Source organism: Protomyctophum bolini (genome assembly GCF_963924005.1).
Source record: "Protomyctophum bolini genome assembly, chromosome: 21".
Taxonomy (NCBI): domain Eukaryota; kingdom Metazoa; phylum Chordata; class Actinopteri; order Myctophiformes; family Myctophidae; genus Protomyctophum; species Protomyctophum bolini.
In genome coordinates, this window is record NC_137882.1 from 17,358,351 (window position 1) to 17,381,532 (window position 23,182).

Consider the following 23,182-nt stretch of genomic DNA (forward strand, 5'->3'; position numbering starts at 1 on the left):
ACACATATAATCCCTTTTTAATATCATCTTCTTGATTGATTGTCTCTTTTTTGCTTTTCTTTCTTCCACTGCCACACAATATGAAGTACTATTAAATATTCTCTAGAATATTTAATGAAAGACATGTTGGTACAACATGTATTCAAGGTAGCTGTGTGTGTGTGTGTGTGTGTGTGTGTGTGTGTGTGTGTGTGTGTGTGTGTGTGTGTGTCTGTGTTCCTTTTAGTGGCCTAAACTTGTACGTGGAGTAGGCTACAGAGTACAGTGTCAACAGACAACATACAACATGTTGTATGTCCTGTTAGTAGTCTGTTTACATCAGTTTGCGCTGCTGTCCTGGCCATGTCCTTGGTGAACAGTAATAGAAATCGTGTGCCATGGTTGGTGCCAGCTATTTCAACATTTAGTTTAGTCTATCAGCAACGATCATGTTCGTTGTTGTTGTTGTTTATTTATTATTAGGCCTATATAAATGTACAACGATAAAGGGACACAATGTCCTATGCTTTATATTTGCTCTGTTGTCGCCATCTAGTGGAATGGAGAACAAATGACATCACAGATAATTTAGATGGGAGTCACTCACTGCCACTGCTAGGTCATTCTGGTCACTCACATTACATAACAATGGATTATTTATTTATTTGTTTATGTATTGTCTGGGCAGATTTGAGGGCCATTCTCAACATGAGGCCTTTGCATGACAATTTCACTTTACCGAATCACATAAATGCATTATCTGTCCCTTGTGCTTTTAAGATTTGGCCGGGTCAGTGCTGCAATAGATTAAATTATTCAGATCTTTGGCCATTTATATTCTCTCTTGTCAGACACATGGTTGGCAGAGCACAGACGCTGCCATGGAGTCAATACTGTATGGTTGTCACGTGCTGCACAGCTAGACCAGTACCCTTTGGAGTCCCCCCACAAGCACCACTGGAACAGTGCCAGTTCACAGGAGGGATCTCCCAGCCTCAAAGGCCTATACGGGTCCATTATTACACTCTTAGAACACTCAGGATTTTACTGTTTAGGCTAGTACAAAGTGTCTGTGGGTCTTTTTGTTTCTTGTTCTCATTCATGATCCAAAAGGATTGCATAACGTAGGTGTTAAGGAAAAAGTGCTCAGCCCATATAGTCCTGAATGTTTGGTTCTGAGTATTACTTCTTGTTTTGGTTTTATTCTAGGTCTAGACATGGAGGCGGTTGTTAAGCTATTGAACATGGCTTAGTAATCTTTCAAATAAGTTCCAATAATTTTCTGCCGTAGACAATAAATTATGTTGATTATGTAAGTATACATGTGATATAGTTTTTTTTTCCTTTGTTTTTTTTTACAGCAAAAGGACAAAAGTTTAGTCCAGCACAAATTCCATTGTTCTCTCTCTCTCTCTCTCTCTCTCTCTCTCTCTCACACACACACACACACACACACACACACACACACACACACACACAAATCGATTCAGCGAGTAGTGGGGATGGATCATTGATTTTATTTGCACTCGTCCTGACATTCTGTCAAGCACAGTGAGAAAACATGGCGGGTGGTGCCCCGTATCCATGGATACCGGCTGAGGGCGGCTGAGAGGTTGGAGGGGTGAAGGGGGATTGGGGGTTGGGTATAGTTGGCATTGCAGGGGTCTCTTCTTGGCAGCGGCCCCCTCCTCTAGAGGGTCTTCTGCACGTAGGCGGCAATGTACTTGACGGCCAGCATGGTCTCCTCACACGTGGGCTTGATCTGAGACTCGGGCAGCAGGAAGCCATAGCGTCCGGTGTCGCGCAGCTCAAAGGTGTAGGAGTATTTCACTCCCAGGTCATAGGCCCAGTCGTCTGAACCTCCAGCGGCTGGGTCTGAGGGGGAGGAGAGAGAAGGAGAGAGAGAGGTGGGAGAAAGAGAAGGAGAGAGTGAGAAAGAGAGAGAGAGAAAGAGAGAGGGAGAAAGAAGGAGAGAGAGGGGGAGTGATAGAGGGGGAGAGAGACAGATAGAGAGAAAAGGAGAGAGAGGGGGTGATATAGAGGGAGAGAGAGAGAGAGACAGTTTGCTTTGAAACAAATTCTAGATTTAACAGAATTATCCTTCACAATGTATGCAGCGTTGAATGAAGACAGCATAGGTGCTAAATACGAAAATCTTTTTACCTAAATGGAGGTGTAATGGGCAGTTTTTACACTCTTGTGGGTTAAATAAACATTGACATGTTTACTGTGCTTGAGCTTACTCATTGTGAAAATGTGTGGTGGATTGGTCATCACATAAAAATGGCCCTAGCATATCAAGCATCTTGTCAACGCCCTCCTACCGTACAGTACAGTATGTCCCTTCTCTACCATGGAAAATAATTTGGCTGCAACATTGTAGTACTTACAGATGGTAGCAGCACCAGGTCCACTAGTGTACTTGGTACCGTACAGGCTGCGCAGCTCTGCAGAAGCCTCCACAGCAACCTTCATCTATAATGCAGAGATATAACACACACAAATTAAAGTGTATACATGGAAAACAGTCGTACAAACACCCTGTGCTCTGTACAGGGTGTACTGTACCTACCCTACTCTATTGTATGCTGAGTGTACTACAGTATATGAAACAAGAGTATAAAGTATGTGTTTAATAGAAATGTTGAAAGTGCATGTATGGTATTGGGATTGCAACATGCAGCATCCAAGATGCAAGATCAAGTACATTTTGAGGATGTAGAGTTGAGATAGGATGGACTCCCTTTTGTTCTATAAAACATACAAGGGAGGTAGGGGGAGTTAGAAGTGAGTAATGCAGAGACAGGAATGTGTGATCCACTGCAGTCAGCTGGAGACAAGGGTGTGAGTGTTAAGCACAGCCCTCGGACGCCCCAGCGAGTTGTCGATTACAGGTAAAAGAGCTTCCTTTGAGAAGGAGCCACATGAGCCATGAGGCAGATTTGCAGCAGCTAAATATGGATTTGGATAAGTGTGATAATAATGGTTGTGGTGGGTTGGGTCTCACTCTTGCAAACTGGAAAATAATTAGGGAATGAATTAGGGACAAAGGGACACCTGTGACGTGTGTGCTCTACACCGAATATATTTATAATTTATGGATTATGGCATTTATTAAATGTACTTGTATGTGAAATATATCCACTGATATTGACTGCTAGAAGAGTTGCAAACACACATTTTTATAGACCGTGTCGGTTACAAATAATGTCCAGTACCGTAGCCTATAGTTTTTCTTTATATTCTTTCTTTTTCTTTATAGCCTACCATACATACAATTATACTTGTTTCTCTAATCTGCTGTGTGTACCATAATTTTCTTCTATGTGTGTGAGAGCAATGCACCAAGTCAAATTCCTAATAGGCCTATGAGAACATAATATTGATTAGAAAATACGGTAGGCCTATATGATGATTCTGATTATTAAATGAACACAAAAGTAATATAATGTATTACTTGGCACAGAAAGTGCTATTGCCATGTGGCCTCACTACTAAATATATTAAAATGTTAAAGTAACTTCCCCAACACTGTGGTCTATCCATGTTTTGGGAGATATAGGGCTCCATTTTCGTCACCGCTAAACCCCTTATCCCTAAACTTCTTTGCCTTTTTTTTTTACTATTTTGCAAAACATTTTTGAATAGTTAAAATGGCCAGTCTACAAGCTCACAATGAATCAATGTAGATTGGCTAGTTTAACTATCAAAAATGTTTTTCATAATAGTAAAAAAAAAAGGCAAAGAAGTTTAGGGATAAGGGGTTTAGCGGTGACGAAAATGGAGCCCATATTATCTAATATACAGTGAATACAATATGAATATCGTGGCACCATTATCTAAGCTCAGTGGTTAAGAGTATCCAACTCTGCCCTGAGATTGGAAGGAAGGGTTAGATTTGCTGGCCGGTTCATACCAAAGACTCTAAAATGGGACCCAAGGCACTCAGCATCAAGGGTTGGATTGGGGGTAAGTCCCTGGGTCATACTAGTGTCATGTCCAGGGGTACTTGTACATCAAGCTGACTCACGCTACAGAAACAGGAGCTAGGCTCCTGCCCCTATGGGCCTCATGGCTCGGCATGACCTACTGTCAAGCACAATTCCTCTGAAAAATAACATATCTTGAAAGACATCTATTGTTATATATGTTTGAAACGTGTACTGTATTGTATGCACAGTACACGTTGTATGCATAATTAGGTGATTCAAAAGCTATTATTTTGAAAATAAAGCTTAACTAAAAACATAAAATAAAACATAGCAGGTTTAATATGTGACACAGTAAATAAACACATCTCTGCACTGTACACAAGTATACAGCATTTTTCCAAATAGTAGCCCGGGCGTTTATTCCGCAAAGTCAGCTATTTGAGTAAGGGCTACTATTTGGAAATATACGGTCGGTAACATTAACTACTGTATAATACTACTGACCAGCTCACTGTGGTCTGCTGCCAGGTCGAAGGTGTAGGAGTAAGGGAACAGCAGCAGCTGGGAGTAGGAGTGGATGGTGACGTAGGCCTTGATGATGGACTTGTTCCTACGGATGAAGTCGGCAACATTCTTGACCTCGATCTCAGACTCGGGCTTGTAGCCACAGAAGGTATCGCTGCAGGGGTTGCTGGAGGCTCCAGTAGCTGCAATGAAATGAAATCACATGGAGGAGAGAGTTGTAAAAGTCTTTTAGGGAAGCAGACGGAACAAATTATCGCAATGGATTTCATCCCGGTCTTCAAAATGTGTGAAACAATGAAAGCTTTGATAGGAGGTGAGACACCAGTTTTCTTGCGTTCAAAATGCCTCAAGATGTAGCAGTCTCTGTCTATGGCAGTGGTTCTCAACCCTTTCAGACTGTGACCCCCCACCCTGACAAGCACAGATAAAAATTGTGACAATAGCCAATCTACAAGCTCACAACGCCTCGCAACGAGCTTGTAGATCAGCAATTTTCACAAACATTGTGAAAATAGCTGATCTACAAGCTCGTTGTGAGCTCTGGGGGTACCGAGTACTACCAACCCACAGGTTGAGAACCACTGATCTATGTGATATACGTACTGCACCAGCCAGCGTTAAAGTTCCTGTTGGGGTCGGCACCGATGCAGCTGGATCCAGACTTCCTGGAACGAGTCTTCCTCCACATTCTGTTCTACATTTCCCAAAAACAAACCAGAATATACACTGAAATGCAAATAAACTAACAAATTAATGATGGTATAATATTATTACCCTGACAATTAACAGCCTGGCTTCCATTAGGTTACAGAACCTACACTTGTGGAATGCCCTACCAACTGAAATAAAATGGTTGAAAGAAACCAAACCAAAGCTGCGAACACTAATGTTATGCACGTTTTAAAACGTTAACATCATTGCATCATTGCTAATTTAGGAATGTTATTGCTTTTGCACTTGTTGTTTAGATTAGAGTTTTAATAACTAAACAAGGTAGATATTGTATAGAAAGGTCTAAGCAGGCTCCAAATTATCCTCGGCCAAAAACCCCACATACAATGCAACAGTTTCATGTTTTTATAGTTTGATACAAAAAAAGATTTGTCCCTGTTCTGTCAAATAAACATATTATAAATAAAAAATATATATAAAGTCTGTCATACGCTCTTGTGGGTATAGTCATAGCCATCAATGTTGAAGACAGGAAGGACGAAGACATCCATCTGGTCCAGCAGGCTGGTCATCTGAGCATCGCTACCATAGGTGGACAGAGCCTGAGGAGGTATAGGGAGAAAGTCAAGTGAGTTTGGCATGGAAAACTCTGCCTACTGGCTGGGTGTGGTGGTTAAGCCCATCTGGTTGTCTTCCTCAGTTCCTTATCCTTACCTCCTTCACGAACCACTGACAGAAAGCAGTAGAGATCCATTCTCTGGCATGGATACCACAGTCCAGGAAGATAGCGGGCTTGGTGGCACCAGACTGCTTGCCGAGCTGAGGGTGTCAAAGTGAAGGCATTAGAAGGGCCACTATATGGTCTAATAGTTTTGTTGAGGCTAATTTATACTCCCTCTTAAGTCAAAAGACATTGAGATAAAGAGACCAGTCATAACTATTATTTATAGATATGTATATCTTTGAAGGGCACTAGCCCCTCCTATAAACAGCTACAGTATAGTGTATTCTGTCTTAACACAAACATTAAATGCCATTGACAATGAATGTAGAATATACGTCATATGTGTCTGAGCAAATCGGCTGTCGGTATGTCGGAGGATACCCTTGGCCAATAAGGGACCACCATTCTTGGTGACGTAACTAAGGTATGTTTCAAGTTTGGTATAAGGTCAATAATTGATTAGAGCGCCCCTCACTTCACACGGGTCTGATTTTATTGTTTTATTAAAAAAAACAAAAAACCTTGAGGACGGTCATGGGGCGTCCCTCGTAGCTGTTTCCAATTGTCTGCTTGCTGATCAGGTCGTCGTTGGAAGAGGAGATGGAGTTGATCCAGCTCTGGATCTGAAATCAAAAGAGTCAAAGAAACATCAGATCATTGTGAGATCAGAGAGTGAGATCAGAGAGAAAGAGACAAGATAAATAGACAATACCTTGTCCAAGTTGTTGTACTTGGTGTAGCTGTGATATCTAGCGGAGGGCCTGTTGTCCACCTGGCCGTCAACAGCATCCTGCAGATCCTCAATCAGGACCCTGAAGAACAGAGTCAACATACATTAGTCAACTTCTATCTCATGTCGTATATGAACCGTGGAAATAGCTGCTCTGCAAGCTTGTAGATCAGCTATCATGTCAGCTATTTCCGCTTATACAGTACATGCCCAAAATAGGGATGCCCGGGTGAAAGTTGTATTGTTGCATTCACACGGGGAGATGAAACAGTCTACCATTCATTGTCAATGGAAGTCAGCGACGTGAAGCTACGAAGCAGCTATGACGCATGAAGCTGCCACAAATTATGCTGCGATGCGTTTTTTCATCGTTACATGCCCGTCTGAACGCACCATAAGTGTTTATTTTAAAATAACATCTAAACATACTGTAAGTAGATAGCCTATAGTATCATCAACTGTATGTAGCCTGAGAGAGTATATAGGCCATAGGCCTACACAGTAGGCTACACGCACACTATTGGTTAGTGCAAGCATACTTTTTCCTTGTGAAAGAGGAAATGAGAAACAGATGTGTGCTGTACACATGTGACATACGCATGCTCCATGCCACTCTGCTGCAGCATAGTGGACACCATGTCAGCGTGGATGGAATCCACATGGATGTCCACATCGATGTCGATGGTCACCAGCTCGGGACTCTCGGGCCTCCAGAAGTCAACCTGCAGATGGCGCCAGAGACAAACACTTCAGTACTGCAATGTTGGTTTTCTATCAGTAAACAATATGAATGAGTTTCTCAATCACTCAATTGGCAAGATGAGGATTCAGAATGTAATTCTTATTGTCTGATTATTTTTGGGATGTATCATTGATTAAAATGAATAAAGTCAGTCATGTTTTTTATATATAAGATAAAGAAGCTAAAGTGAAGATAAAACTGAATTGAAATTCTGCACAACCTACACACTGTGTTAACTGGAATAGCCTGATGCAAGTTCAATTTGGCTAGTATCACCTTTAACAAACCAATTTAACCCCTGTAGTGCTGTAGTGAGAATAGCTGTAGTGTGCAGTGAGAATAGCACAGTGTGTGTGTGCGTGTGTGTGTGTGTGTGTGTGTGTGTGTGTGTGTGTGTGTGTGCGTGCATGCGTGCGTGCGTGTGTGTGTGTGTGCGTGCGTGTGTGTGTGTACCTCCATGCTGTTACTCAGCTCCTTAATGAGGGTCACATGTTCGTCAAGCACAGGCTTCAGACGGAAGACTTTCTCTCTATTGTTCAGAAAAGCCAAGATAACAAAATCATACATATTTGGCCCACAACAAAATAACATATAGGCCTACCCTGGGGTCCCATGCAGCTGATTTCACTGTTTTCTGCTCTGCCTCTTTCCTCTCAATATAGCTTTTAGTCGAGATTCTCACTTTTTATTGGGTAACATCATGAAACATGAGACGCTGTGCACATTCTGGGTTCGATTTTCAGTCTGGTATGAAATGTTGGACAACTGGGCAATTTATGACGATAGTTTGAGACACAGCCAACAGGTATACTTACTTAGCCATTAAACCCTAAACTGGACCTGGAGTTGGCCCTGTACTTGAACCGCTTTTTTCACGGCATACACCAAATCTCTTCACCAAAAAGCAAAAATGGCTGCTCTACAAGCTCATAGATCTGCTAATGTTCCCACCATAGGTTCCCACTTCCCACTATAGGAGATGGATGCTGGGTTTTAAGTATCCTCATGTTCCATGCATGCCATAAATCTCAAAGATTTAGCTACAATAGCCAAGCCTCGCTTGTACTGGATGATTACAAAACGGTGGGAAAAGAACACAAACTACCTTGAGGTTTGTACAAACAGGTTTGTGAACAGTACATTGATTCAATATGTGACAAATGGAGATAGCATGTAACAGGACAGGAATTCCATGGCCATCGTGCTCCCATGGTTTGGTATGTTTGTGAGATAAACAGCTGTTTTTATTTATTTAATTCAAACCAGATATTAAAGATAAAATCATAAGTTCAATTCATTGTTTTATTTGATGGCCTGGGCAGCCATAGACATTTGTACCCTAAAAACGGGCAAGATCAAAGGTCTTGCACCTAAATTGATTCAATTTAATTTCATCTTTACTCTATTCAAGTGTGTGCAACATTGAAAAATACCTCAGAAAGGCCCCTGAGTAAGGGGCCTAACCATGTGAATGTGCTTTTAGGGACAAAATGTTCACATACGTGAAATATTTTCCCTATGGTGCATTATTTATCATACATGAACAATTTGCTTCTCCTGTTTTTCCTTTTTTCGTGTATGGGTGCTAAAGCCATCAAGCCAGTACCATTAACCCATTCAAACCAGTGATTTTAGCGTTGACTATTAAAATATAGCGGATCTACAAGCTCACGGCATGTCACTTCATGCCCGCTGTGAGCTTCTAGGATCTGTTTTATTTTAAATTTTTTACTTGAATGTGTGAGAACAGCTGATTTAGAATGTAGAATCGACCTCAGCTCTTAATGGGATAACTTATACACTGGCTACTGCACCGGAAATTTCACATAAAGGAAATTACCGGGCATTGTTGTGTCATTCATTTTTAACATAAAGTAATGCATAATCACCATCTGAAAACACAAAATCGTTAACTTTTTGCTTCATAAAAAAAAAAAAAAAATTTAAAACTTTACCCCTCGAAGCGGGTGAGGTCAGCCAGGGCAAATGCCACCAATCCGAGAAGCAGAAGGACCTTCATTATTGCCAGTGTGAGACAGAGCTGACCGCAGGGCAGTACTTATACCCTGTGACCCTCAGTGTGTCCACCAATCCCAATCAGCGATGTAGCAATCCTGCCATCTTTCCCTCTAGCACAACCTGTACTGATGGCCACGCACCTGTTTCCTTTTTCTTTTCTTTTTTCCTGGCGTTACGTGGAATTAGAGTCCTTCCATGCTGCATGCTCTCAATAATTAACAGATGCAAAATGTACCATTTTGCCAGGTCAAGGTGAGCCAAGGTCACTGTGAGATTATTGAAACATTTCGCAAAAACTCTTGCATGCTCTATAATTTAGGATTCTGCCACAATTTCATGGGTAATGAGCAGTGGTGGAAAAAGTACTTCAATTCCTTACTTAAAATGTACGTAAAAGTCTGGAATTAAACATTTACTTGAGTATAGTACAAAGTACAAAAGTATTGGTATCAAAATGTTCTTATGAGTACTAAAAGTAGCAAGTACTCATTAGACAGAATGTCCTATTTCAAGTTTTCAAAAGGATAATCATTTGAAAAAAGAAAATCTACAAGCTCACAATGCATTGCGACACATTGTGAGCTTGTAGATCGCCGCGGCCTAAGGCAGTGCTACTCAACCTCAGGCCCGCGGGCCACATCAGGCCCGCGGGACCATTATGACTGGCCCACCAATGAAAATCTAAAAAAAAAAAGAAAAAAAAATCTGGAAAATGAAATAAAAATAAATAAATCTGAATGAAGTTATCTTTAATTACATTATTATAAGTAATACTATTAGAGTTGTACTATTACTCGAACGAAAATAAAAGCTTGGGGGGGGGGGGGGGGGGAGATGCAATGCAAATGAAAGACATATACTGTGTATCCCTATTCCCTGACATAATTCTATAGCTAAACGGACAGAATTCTATTTTATTTGAATGATGAAACCCAGCTGCCATTAATAGTTGGAAATGGAAATGGAAATTGCGGAAATTGTAATTGCGGAAATTGCGGAAATGGTGGAAATGGAAATTGTGGAAATTGCGGAAATGCGGAAATGGAAATTGCGGAAATTGCAGAAATCGTAATTGCGGAAATTGCGGAAATGGTGGAAATGGAAATTGCGGAAATGGACAGCAACGATTATGGAATATAGCAATATGGAAATACTCCATAAAATGTAAAGTACCTCAAATTCAAAATGGTACATAAGTACAGTACTTGGTTTCATGTGCCTATAGTTACACCAGTGGTAAAGAGCATCACTTACTACAAACTAAAAAAGAAAATGGCCTACACCAGATCAGTTTTTATTTTTATTCATATCATTCTCATAAATTCACAAACTATACACTGAATAGAAAAAGAAAAACGATATCCACTTAATTCAACATCATCATGTTTAAATACCACAAAGAACAACTACCATAGTTATGGGCAAGTATCACACTGCCTGTAGTTTCTGTGTCATTTCATTATTTATTCATACATATTTCTCCCACATTTTTGCACCATCTCAGATTACTGCATATCTGTCTCATTATAATACACATACTATATACATATAGCCACAATGAGCACATCATTTGACAATATTATATAGCATACAGACACCATCTATCTTAGTGCTATGGAACATCTGCTGACAAATACTTTACACCAAGCATTTGCTAGACATTGTCCAGTCACTGTTCCACAATATCTGGACAATTATCAGTTATTGATTACTGATGGAGCATAAGTTGGCATACGTGTATGTACAGTAGCTACATTTATGATTTAGAGTTTTAACTTTTGTATCTTTGTTGAACTTCTGAAAGGAACTTTCAGAACATCTTCACCACCAGGGCATGAGTATCACCACACTGTCATCATAAAAAGCTTAATTTTACACTTTATCGTATGACGATGTTGTGTGCTAAAAAAAATAGCCTGTAGATCTGCTATTTTTGGAACGCGATACCGGCATAACTCAACAGTGTCATGTTTCTGGTATACGACACCGGAGTCATGAATCGATCAACATGGCAGTCCATACGTCGATCTTTTCTTAAAGATGGAGTGCCACAATGTTTGTATTTTTCCAGTTTTTCATGTGTCTATGAGGTGACAGTACTTCATTAGACACCCTGGAGTCGTTCTTATGTGCAATTGTGGTGGTGTGGTGTGGTGGTGTATTAACTTTGTATTTAGGGTTTCTTTGTGGAGGCTGAACCCTTGACAGTCAAACGGGCCAATGAAATAAACAGTAATATAGTGACATCACACTATCAACTACAGCTGTGGGTGCGGCTTCAGTTCAGATGGATCTCCACCCATCAGGCAAACCAGGCATACAGTACTTAATGAACTGGTGGGCGTGTCCACATAAAAGTATGAATTTAACAAATACTGTACACTTTTTGGAAAAAGTTCTTCCTCCTTATATTATAATAATACATGATGATCATGTTTTAGGGTGGGAAAAAAATCGTGGCACTCCATCTTTAACGGTGTAGTTGATTACTGAGCACAACAATGACTGTTTTGGCGACAGTACTGTACATGTTCCTTTGAGGCTTGGAGTGTGAAAGCATCATGTGTGCGGTGTGAGGTGTACTCATCAGCTGCTGAATGAACAGTGTTGTGCAAGGTGCTGAATGTCTCTCAGACTAACTCGTAGCAGGATGTTAAATACAACATTCAACAGGATCGACAGCCATGTCTGCATGGTTCAGTGCTTGTTAATACAGTTGGGGTTCAAAAGATCATGGAATGTCTCCAACCCAAGCCCCGACAACATAAAAGAGCGACGGAGAAACTGAGCTTTCACCGTCCAACCCTCTCTCATTTAACAGAGGCCTTGTTTTTGTTTGTGAGGCCAAGCGTCTCGGAGGCGTGGTAGGAGAGCGAACTCATCTTGGTGCTGATGCTGGGGTGAGGCACCATCGCTCCTCCCGGGGCGCAGCGCAGGAGGCGCAGCAGGTTCTTGCGGAAGTTGTGTCCCACGAAGCCATAGAGGATGGGGTTGACGCAGCTGTTGAACCAGGCGATGCAGATGGTGAAGGGCATGGCTGTGTCTATGACCTCCAGGATGGGGCAGTCCCTGAGCACGCCCATCTGGTGCAGCACCGACATGAAGTGGAAGACCTGGTGGGGCCCCCAGCACAGGAAGAAGGCCAGCACGGCCGCCGCCAGCATGCGCAGCACCTCGTCCTCCCGCGAGCGGGCGCTCTTCTTGATGTGCCGCGCCACCGTCAGGGTCCGTCCGATTAGGCAGTAGCAGGTGATAATGATGAGGAAGGGAATCAGGAAGCCCAGCAGGCTCTTCATCAGGTTGATGGCCAGCAGGATGTCCTTCAGCCGCATGGTGCTGTTGCCCGTGCTGTGCAGGATGGCGCACACCGTGGTGGAGTTGGCGATCTTGTGCACGTCCCGCGTCAGCGCTGTGGGCAAGCTGAGCAGGAAGGCGAAGATCCACACCAGCACACAGCTGATGCGCGCGTACACCACGGTGCGGGAGCGGCGCGAGCGCATCGGGTGCACGATGGCCAGGTAGCGGTCGATGCTGAGCGCCGTGAGAAAGAAGATGCTCGTGTAGAGATTGAAAATGACCAGCCCTGCGCTGGCCTTGCACAGGAAGCTCCCGAAAGGCCAGTCGTAGCCCGTGGCAGTGAAGATGGCCCACATGGGCAAGGTAATGAGGAAGGTGAGATCAGAAATGGCCAGATTGAGCACGAAAATGTTGGCCACAGTCTTCAGCTTCATGTAGCGGTAAATGACCGCCACCACCATGCTGTTGCCCACGATGCCAATCACAAAGTTGAGGCCATAGACCACGGGAACCATGGTGAAGATGAATTCATGGCTGCCAGACATGCCACAGTGCAGATCTATCCCGTCTGTAGCTCCGCCATCCGTTATATTCTTCATTTTCCCTTTTTAGTGCCAGGTCCTGGGACTTTAAAACCGGGGGCCCTGTCGGCAGGGTGCGTCTGTGGTGACTGATACGGGCCTTGGGCGAGGGGTCTCAGTGAGTCCTATAAAAGAAACACAGCAAAAATGTCACAGACAGTCTAGGGGAAGAGCCATCATTACCGCAGGCACGGCCCATAAACGCTAATCCAGACGAGCGCCCATGAAAGTGCTCACCCTACACTAGCTCATTAAAGACCTGCACATTAAAACCTGTCCTGACGCTTTATGTTATTTCTGTAAAATAAGAGGCTATGAAAAACAGATGTATGTTATTCAATATTCCAAAAAATGCCCTTTGAAACATCGTTACACACCGACGGCCCAGATTCCATCTCTTCCTTTAAAAACGTCACGTTGCTAATGAATAGCAACAGTAAAACTGTACAGTGTTTATCAAATACACTGTGTCCATCTGGGCGGACTGTCAGCTCCCGGAAAGAGAACATTTATGCTGTGTGTTATGACCTGTGTTAATGAAGACTGCATGCCAAAGTGCGTGCCTGGATAACAACGCCATTAAGCACTGAGGTACTGGGGGGGAGGGGGGGCTCCAGTCACTGTAAAAGACATGTCACGTTTCAAGCCCTCGGTGAGCTGAGATACCCAGCATGGGAACTTCTAATCAGCGCACACCTAAACAAACAGGACAGCGGGGATTCGGCGCATGTGGAAACTTCGCTCTGTGAGAAAATCAAACCTGTATGCTGCAGACATTTTTGCCTCGGGGCTAGGGTTTTGCTTCATTTGTACGAGCAGAATGTGAAATGGGAAGGGAAAGCATAGTCTCTCCCTGTGCTTGAGAGTCTTAATGTTTAATAGAATAGCTTAATGTATGTCATTAGCCAGTGCTGATATAGTAATATTAAAATGGGCCCGAGGAATGCTATTACTACTACACAACAGACTTTTACTGTACTAATTATTTTAAATGACTTGAATGAGGTTACAGTAGATATATAAAAATAATAATAATGGGGGAAATGTCAGTGAAAAATAATATTGCTAAAACAACACTAATTTGAAACAAAGATGTTATGAACAGTTGAACGTGAAGTGTATTATGCTTTTCCATACAGGCTAATCATTACCCTACATTGGTGATGGGAATAGGATGCGTCGGCCACAAGATGGCATTCTAGCTTAAAACATTCCCCCTACCAAAGCTCATTTCCAAATCACAAATGATGATATCACATAGACACACAGACAGTGATATCAGTATGAAAAATGTGTTCTTGTTGCGGTGGCAGGTTGTGTGCAACAGAAAACCCGAAAACCACCCTACTTTGAATGCACTGTTTAAATGTTTTATCCACATTTTGAACGCTCTCTGCTTGGGATTCAGTTCAGTTTGTTTTTATTTTCGGATATTGGACACAACGTTGATTGCCAATAATGCTTTACATGCTGCTACTGCAGCATTGTCCGAGTGTGTGAAAAAGGGACAGGATAGGGAGAAGCGCTAAGCTTGCTGGGACCTACCCCTGGAGTCTTACATTTCCTTTTCACACACACACACACACACACACACACACACACACACACACACACACACACACACACACACACACACACACACACACACACACACACACACACACACACACACACACACACACACACACACACACACACACACACACACACACACACACACACACACACACACACACACACACACACACACACACACACCTTGAACGTACACCCTAACCCTATACATACGCATACACCCACACTTACACAACTACTGTACCCATATTCATACATGTGTGACTACATTTATGGGTATAGGTGTGTATGTGTACAGTACAGTGTAGATATGTGCAGGTACTGTATGGTATGTAAGTAAATGTAAATGTCTCATGTATGTATATGTAAACAGATGTGCCACTGAGAGCTACTTTATCTTCCAGTCAGACATTTTTTACCGCTTCAGGTGGATGCATTCTTCAAAAAGAGAAAAGAGGAAAAAATCGCATTACTGACATTCATATCAATTGCAGATGTGGGGAATGTCCAGCATGGAAGATGTCTGCATGCCAAGGCCAACAGGATAATGAAATATCTCTTTCCCCCACAGACCTGGTGTAGTAGACTCAAGCACCAACACAGATGTCATAGCTAGAGATTTAGACGTGTTTTCTTTCATTAATGAGTATAGCAGTGGGTGGCTGTAAATTTTAAAGATCCGACGGTTTGCGAGTGACTAAACACGTATTGCTTTTCCATTTCAGGGATTTTTTTTAAATCGCAAAATTCCTCCTCCTCCTGCAGGCCGGGCATGGCAATATCGAAGAAATCCGACACCACACATACCATACGTACGGCCATTATTAGAAAGGGTGGCATTTTAACCCACGTGGTATTTTTCCACGGGGGAGATGCACAAAGTCAGATGTAAGGGGAGGGGGGTGAAATCCAAACAAGGCTGATCATATGGGCTTAGAGTTATTGCTGCCTATATAGCAAGCTATCCTATGTAAGTGAGCCCCATAATAAAGGTCAGGTAGCACTGACAGAAGGTAACTAGGAGGCAGGTGATTTACAAGGGCTGCCGTGACCAGTGTGCAGAGGCTGTATAAGCAGGGATGGCACATTATAGAAGCATTGCCATGAAGCCCAGGTGACAACAGACAGGAAGGTAAACAACCACTTCACAGGATCCGTGAAATTGTACGTCCCATTCACTTGGGCAAAGACAAAGGGAATGCTCCATGACACATTCGATGACTGAGAGGTATATAAGGGACAAACACGTATGTTTGTAGCTGTTGAGTAACAGCTGCAATACCGCTGGCAGCCAGCCAGCGGTGTTGTTGAGCAGCTTGCACCGCTCAGTTCACACGTGTGTGATTTTCTTTTTGTCTCACTGAGCAATGGCTGATTGGCTCTCTATCACCACTCCTTTAAAGTACGTGGCAACATTCCATTAAGCACTATAGAATCCCTATTCTCGGGGGGAACATTCAGTGAAAATAGGCAATAAGCTCTTTGTGAGCCGGTAGATCGGCAAATGAATTGGCGTCGAGGAAAACACTAGACTAGGCACAAACGGTGCTTGCTTGGGAACCCGTTGACTATAGAGGATCTAGTACAGCGCCCTGGGAGACCCAGGTCAACTTAAGTGGTTGAATGTCAAATTCCAGAAGGTTTGCCTCCAGTCCCTTCGTTCATGGGGCTCATGGGAATTATTTATTTAAAGCTAAACACGAAGCAGTTGAACATTTGTCTCTGTGTTTGTGAGGGGATTTGATGTGATTGTGGGTTAATAGCATGGTTCCCATCGACAGAGCTATCCGAGGCTTCCCTTGGCCTTGAACACCAGGCCCCTCTCTGACTTGAGCATCGCCATCTGCTTTACACAGCAGCACTTACTAAAATATCTTCTTGATGGAGTTAATGATTTATATTCCTCCATTATGAGGTCTGTTGTCACACACACACTACGTCAGCACTATCCCTGACTATGCACACTATTAAACAATGATCATATCATTTTGGTGTGTTTTTCTCCCGTACAGTAAGCAACAAACAGGAATAGCTGAATGGACCGTGTTCACAGAAGGGATACAGGATGGGTTGGCACTAGGGACATCTGGGGCACATATAGTAACAAAGAGTCTATTTGATTTAGGCGGGCCAAACAGCAAGCTTTTACATTAGTCAGTAGCATGCTTTAAGTCGTACAGTCACCTAAATCAAACGTACAACTTTTACTTTTATTAGCTGCTGACCCTGCTATGATAGGTCTGTGAAACAGATCGACTGGTACATTTTTCCATTTATAACTCAGAATTTTTGTTGTATGCAGATTAGGTGTGGCTGGCCGGGCCAGCCTAGCAGTACCTATGCTCCTAATGCAGCCTGCAGCTTCATGTCCCGATCCTGACGAACTTTGCTGTATGTCACTCTCCCATCTCTCTCCCCTCGTTTCCTGTCTGTCTCCACTGACTAATACTACTGTAAACATTACACTAGTCCACTTGTACACATGCAGATCAGGCATTGAAATGCTAATCTATAGGTGCTTGTTTTCACCTGCCAGTGAGGTAGGTAAGGGTATGCATGCAATGTGCATACAGTACTGTACTCTGCTTATAGGCTACTTGTTCACAATGAAACCACCACCAGCAAGAACACACTGGCTGGCAACAGCGATGCCAGCCTGCCATTGAAACACAGAACCTGCACAGGACTAGCTCTTTTGTTTATAATCTAAACACTGTGACACGTTTAAAAAGTGTAACAAATAAGTTACTAAATGCCATGACGATTATAAAAACATTTAGTCTCTGGGCTCAAAAGTATATTGAAACAAGTTGTTTCTAATTCTGAAAGGAACACTTTGTTTAATAGCTACTTCAGCCCCCCTTAATGAGAAATGCACATGTCTCTGTGTACATTATTTATGGTCAATATCATTTACTGTAAATGTGTGTCAATGCCACAGTATTTGCCTGAATACATATACAACTTACAGATGTGCCATTTTCAGAACTTCACACTTCCCTGAAAAGCTACATTTCCACCCCTATTCAGTCACACCTGATTAGCCTTTGTTTGAATTTAAACTATTACACGCCTGCCATCATTTCGCACCTGGCAAATGTCCCATTTGTCTATGAAATGGTGTGGATTTCACAATGATTTGTCCATGAATTGCCACAATTCCCTGAGTTGAATTGAGACTGCTTATAGGGATTGGAGCTAATGGTAACCATGGACATCTCTGCATATTTTTGTTTCCAAAGCTGTTCTTTCATGTGACAATAAAAGATGGAAAACCTGGCTACCAACCAAGTCTCCTCCATCATTTCCTGCACTATGCTGTGTTTTATTGTGAAACATGACGCATGCACTCCCACTACGACAACACTGAACTCATCAATGGTGTTTTGTACACACTATCATTTTGTCCCTGTCGGAACAAGGTTTTTATGAATGCCCTATTTCATTGTTTCCCTAACTGGGGGTCGGCTCAAATTATTTTGGTGGGGTCCCCAGATGATAGCTTAATGTGCAACATTGTTTTCTCACTCAACTGTAACCAAACCAACATACAATATAAGTGTGTACAGGCAGGGTGTCGTTTAAGACCTTATCAATACCAAATTGGCCAAATTGTCAAATAGTACATAAGAAAGAGGCAAACATTGTCAGAATAGCTTTTGTGAGCATGCCAGGCAGTTTTTAAGATGCTTCTTTCAGTATTACAAAGGACAATATCAGTCCCCAGAACCAAGGACGGGTGTTTTCAATGAGTCTATCATGGTCAAAATGGAGTTTGAAGTTCCATTGGGTTTGTATGGGAAGTTAAAATTCATATAAAATTTAAATTAATTAAACTTCATTGTTAAAATTCATATAAAAAATATCTAAATACTGAATCAAGCAACTTAAAAACGGTCTGGTTTGCTAAAAAAAACCAAGTAGATGTTCAAATGACCCCAAACATGCTTGAAAGTGAAATATCCCTTAAACAAGAGCCTTCGACTAAATATAACTACATTGGATCCAGTGGAACACAGGTTCTCATTTTAATTTCCTGTAAAGTAACTGTTTTCAAGGACAATATAAGCTATAGGTTCCCACCCGGCGGTGACAAGAGATCCACAACATGGAGCTATGCTTAATGACAGTACGCTCTCAAAACATGGAGCTATGCTTAATGACAGTATGCTCACTTTCAGCCTGAAAACAGACAGCTATGACAGGGATCAGACAGGATGCCTTTTGGTTTACACAGTACGGCCTTCTGTCTTCAAAACAGAGTGGAGCTCGAGGGAGGGACGCCACGCGTTCTTTATGTCAGCAACCGCTCATTGTCAAGATACACCTCCTTTAATCTCTTCCTCCTCAGCTGGCCGCGCACCCTTTCACATCCCCTCTGATATTGCTTTGCGCTTTCGCCGTCTCTTTCATCATTATCTGTCTCTCTCGCCGCTACTGTTGAGTCTTTATACCTTTTAACCCATTGTTAAAGCCGGGAAAGCATCTACAATACAGCATGTGTCATTTTACATTTTATCGTTTCGCATCACAATCGTTTAACCACTTTGGCTATTTTTAAAAATAAATGGTGCAAATCTTGTACAATAAAACATTTCTTTACTCAAATCTTTGCTTCTGGGGGATCCCTGGAACAAAATATTTTCAGATAGCGGTCCGCAACCTAATACATATGAATTTGCGGGGTCCTTGACATGAAAAGGTTTGAGCACCACTTATATTATAGCAACATAAACTTTTCAGAAAACTGTTTGTAGAACAGGGGGCCTCAGAACTGGGCCTCAGGTTGTAATAACGGGTTAACAATAACTGGTTCTGTCCTCCTCCCAAAAGCCTCATTACATTAATTTCCATTCAGGATTGCCTCTCTCTCCTCTTTCTTCAATAACGCGTCTTCGTGTATTATTTAATTTCTCCCCCACCTCTCTCTCTGTCCCTTCCCTAGTTCGTCCGTCCGTCCGTCCAGGGGGACTGACTGGATCCTTCATAAGTGCAGGATTATCAAAAAATGGAGCCAAATATTTATGGAAGGAAGTGGGCGCTCTGGTCTATAGGGAGGCTAGGGTCTCTGCGTGTCAACCACAGTACTATGGATAATAACATCCTTTCCCAGGAGGTTTTTTCGCATACCACACTCTGTAGGATGTTTCCCATCCCTGTACCGTCAAGAACACAGCATGATGTTCTTCTGGATGTTGTTGTTGTTGTTTAACCACATGAACAACACCAGCGTCCCTATTCTGGGCATGTCGTAAATGTGGAAATTCGGTAGTAGAGGGAAAAGGAAGTGGACCAATTATAGACCCCCATGGGGGCTTCTACATAGCTACGCCTGCAGGACTTTCACACCAACAAGTTAAAACAATTAGAAACTTAAAACAAATACAAATAAACCCCCACTTTGCTTTCGTTTCATTAATAGGTTTTTTCCAAAGTAACACGAGTGAATTTCATGAAAACCAAGTAAAAATGCGCTAAATTAAATGCTATAGAGCGTGTTGTGAATAGTATAACGTAGAAGTATAATGTAAAACAAAACCCAAGTTAAAAAAAGAGGGATTTAGTTCCACCCTCTTAAGTGAAAAAAGTACTAAATAAAAGCAATAAAAGCTCTTTGTGAGAATCTCTTACCTGTGGTGCTGAACCAGAGTGTTGCTGATGCTTTCAGAGCAGGAGGGAGAGAGAGAGAGAGAGAGAGAGAGAGAGAAAGAGAGAGAGGGGGAGAGAGAGGGAGAGAGACCACCATAGTGTGCCACTCACTCAGTGCTTCTGATTCAACTTAACTGGACAAGCGAGATCAGCAGGAATACGGACTGGCTGACACACAAACCTCGCTAAGTCACCCATACACACTCTCGCGTGCACACACACACACACACACACGCACGTACACATACTCACCCTCAAATGAATGGTACTGGAGCCATGGAGCCAGCCACACACACACACACACACACACACACACACAAGTTGCACAAGACCAGCTCTGTTCCGTCCTCTTCTCCTCTGTCCCCCTGCCTCCTCTTAATTCTCTCTCCTCCCTAGTCCAGTCTCGCTCTCCTTCTCTCACTTATTCTGTGAACTTGATTCCTTTTGTCATTATTTTGTGTTTATACAGTGGTTCTGAAACCTTTTCATGTCAAGGAAGCCCAAATTACCAATCAGAAGATAAATTAGGTTGTGCAAGCCACTCCGCATATAAGATTTATGTTGTTAAAGGTGATATAGGCAAGTTTTCAGCCAAAAATCAACATATTTATCTATCTATATTTGTGGCCTTATTCCCTCTATCTTCCCCTATATTTTGATGCTGAGCTGCTGCCCTGTAGACATACACTCTCCCTTTGTCTCCCTCTATGTGTTTGTATCTGTTTATATCCACTGTTGTTTATGTCGCGGGACGGAAGCGTCGTGTTGGGAGGAGGGTCTGTGTGGGGGGTGACGCGGAGTCTTAGCCAATTGCAGCGCGAGGCTGTGACTGTGTCTTCGACCCAGCAGTATTATAATGAAAACGCAATGCGATTTCATTGCAACTTGCAATGAAATCGCATTGGTGAAACTAAGATATGGGGATAATATTATACTTGCAATTTGCAAGTATAATATTATCCCCATATCTTAGTTTCACCATTGTTCATGTGAAATAGTATGTTTATGATGTAATATGTAAGCCTGTTGAAATTATGAGAATCGCTATGTATAGCGCATGGTTTGGTGGTCCGGCCGGCTTGAAGCTTGCATTCAACCCGTGCTCGCCAACGGTGACAAGCCGTCGCTGATCATCATAGCGATGAATAACCGTGGACAAAGTAGTTCACATGAACGATGCTGTAGTGGCTGGGGCATTTGAGGGGCAATATGTTTTATATGCACGATTACAAATGAAAGATAATTGAATTGAGAGCCAGTGAGTCTGCTCCACTACTTCCTACTTCCTCATTTGCGGGACTCGTCGTGTCAGTCTTGTGATATTGTGATTACGCTACAGTTACCCTTAAAAAAACATGTCAACTCAATGCCATTGTTGTAACTATGATATCGATAGAAATTCATAATTTTTTAATGTCATATTTAGCCATACGAGCGCAATATCCATAGCGTCCCTCCCAGCAGCAACAACAACCCCATAGCCTGAAGTGACCTGGCTCAGCCAATAGAATGACGGGGGGAGGGGGGTGGAGCTAGATTTTAATTTGTTTGGAAACACTCGATCAATTCTGTGTACAAACACTGGAAACTTGCCTATATCACCTTTAATACAATGTTTCAGAAATATTCCATTTTATATAATATATTTACAAGCTCTACAAGCTCACAATTGTCGTTGTGAGTTGTACAGTATATACTTTAAGGTTTAAAGTGGTTAAACTGATTTGTTTGCTGCATGCATTAACAAAAAAACCACTGGTTTATTCCATGCATGGCACACACACTTTAGTTTGTGTATTGATTTCAGCATTTCAGTGTAATGAACCAACATTAACAGACTCAACTACAAACACACACACATTACCCAAACCATACAACCACACACACACACACACACACACACACACACACACACACACACACACACACACACCTCTCTTTTCTGTCTCTCAGTCCATCTCTCCATGACGTTTTCTGCCATGTCAATCCGCTGTCTTTCTTATACAACAGTGTGAGAGGAGTGGATGGATAGTCTCTGATCATGACTGGACCTGTCCACACACTGTATTAATAGCTACCACACGCATAGCCTTGGCTTGGATCAGTGTGCATTATAGGGGCCAGGAGAGGGGATACTGGGATGGGTTGGAGCTGGGATGGGACTTGGGTTACTACTGTTCCTTATTCAGCCAGAAAGTCTTTCTGAAGTCTTCAGCTGTCACTAATTTGTTAGCTTTTTGTTGTTTTCTCTTTCTGGTAGGGATGGGCGATATGAAATGTCTAGCGTATATACTGTAGATATCCAATGTATCGAATTGCTGTTATGGCCGATAACCAATATAAACCGATATGATCTCATTCTGTATAAAAAACCGATATATTATTTTGATATCGGTTCGATACTGATGTTGCATTTTAAGGCCAACATTGGCCGATACCGATATGATGACCGATTAATTGCCCATCCCTATACTTTCTGCACACAACAACAGCGTTGAAGCATAATCCAGCTATTATAAGAAGGCTTTTTCTATAATTAGCAACAGCAGCCTCGGGCCATTTCTAAAAATAAGAAAAAGAAAATCAAAAAAGACATTTGTCTTTCGCTAAGCCCTTCTTTGTCACATGGCTTGACAGGTGCCGATAAGTAGGTCACATCCTCACCTGGCCAGTGCAGTCCAATGGCCACCTCTATGGATGCTGTCACAGAGATGGAGAATGATGGATGAAGCAGCAGGGCTGTCATCTCCACACACA

The 23,182-nt window shown here is 42.3% G+C and overlaps 1 protein-coding gene and 1 long non-coding RNA gene across 7 annotated transcripts in view; both read right to left on the reverse strand.

Annotated features, from left to right (window-relative positions):
* Positions 1-23,182, reverse strand: part of LOC308336388 — a 668,236-nt gene that overhangs the window by 212,329 nt on the left and 432,725 nt on the right. The window lies entirely within an intron of this gene.
* On the reverse strand, positions 1,490-22,496 carry LOC308336295 (carboxypeptidase B-like; the record flags this gene model as incomplete). 6 transcript variants are annotated; one of them, XM_080793627.1, is made up of 11 exons in its annotated part: positions 1,490-1,854; positions 2,370-2,454; positions 4,416-4,618; positions 5,040-5,130; positions 5,600-5,710; positions 5,823-5,927; positions 6,354-6,455; positions 6,545-6,644; positions 7,160-7,284; positions 7,758-7,833; positions 20,678-20,805. In XM_080793627.1, 10 exons carry the CDS (start codon positions 7,761-7,763, stop codon positions 1,670-1,672), a joined length of 1,113 nt encoding a protein of 370 aa, XP_080649753.1. In that variant the 3' UTR covers positions 1,490-1,669. The 6 variants fall into 6 exon arrangements, with proteins under 6 accessions (XP_080649753.1, XP_080649752.1, XP_080649756.1 ...); XM_080793626.1 differs by lacking the exon at positions 20,678-20,805 and adding an exon at positions 20,408-20,655; XM_080793630.1 differs by lacking the exon at positions 20,678-20,805 and adding an exon at positions 9,260-9,324.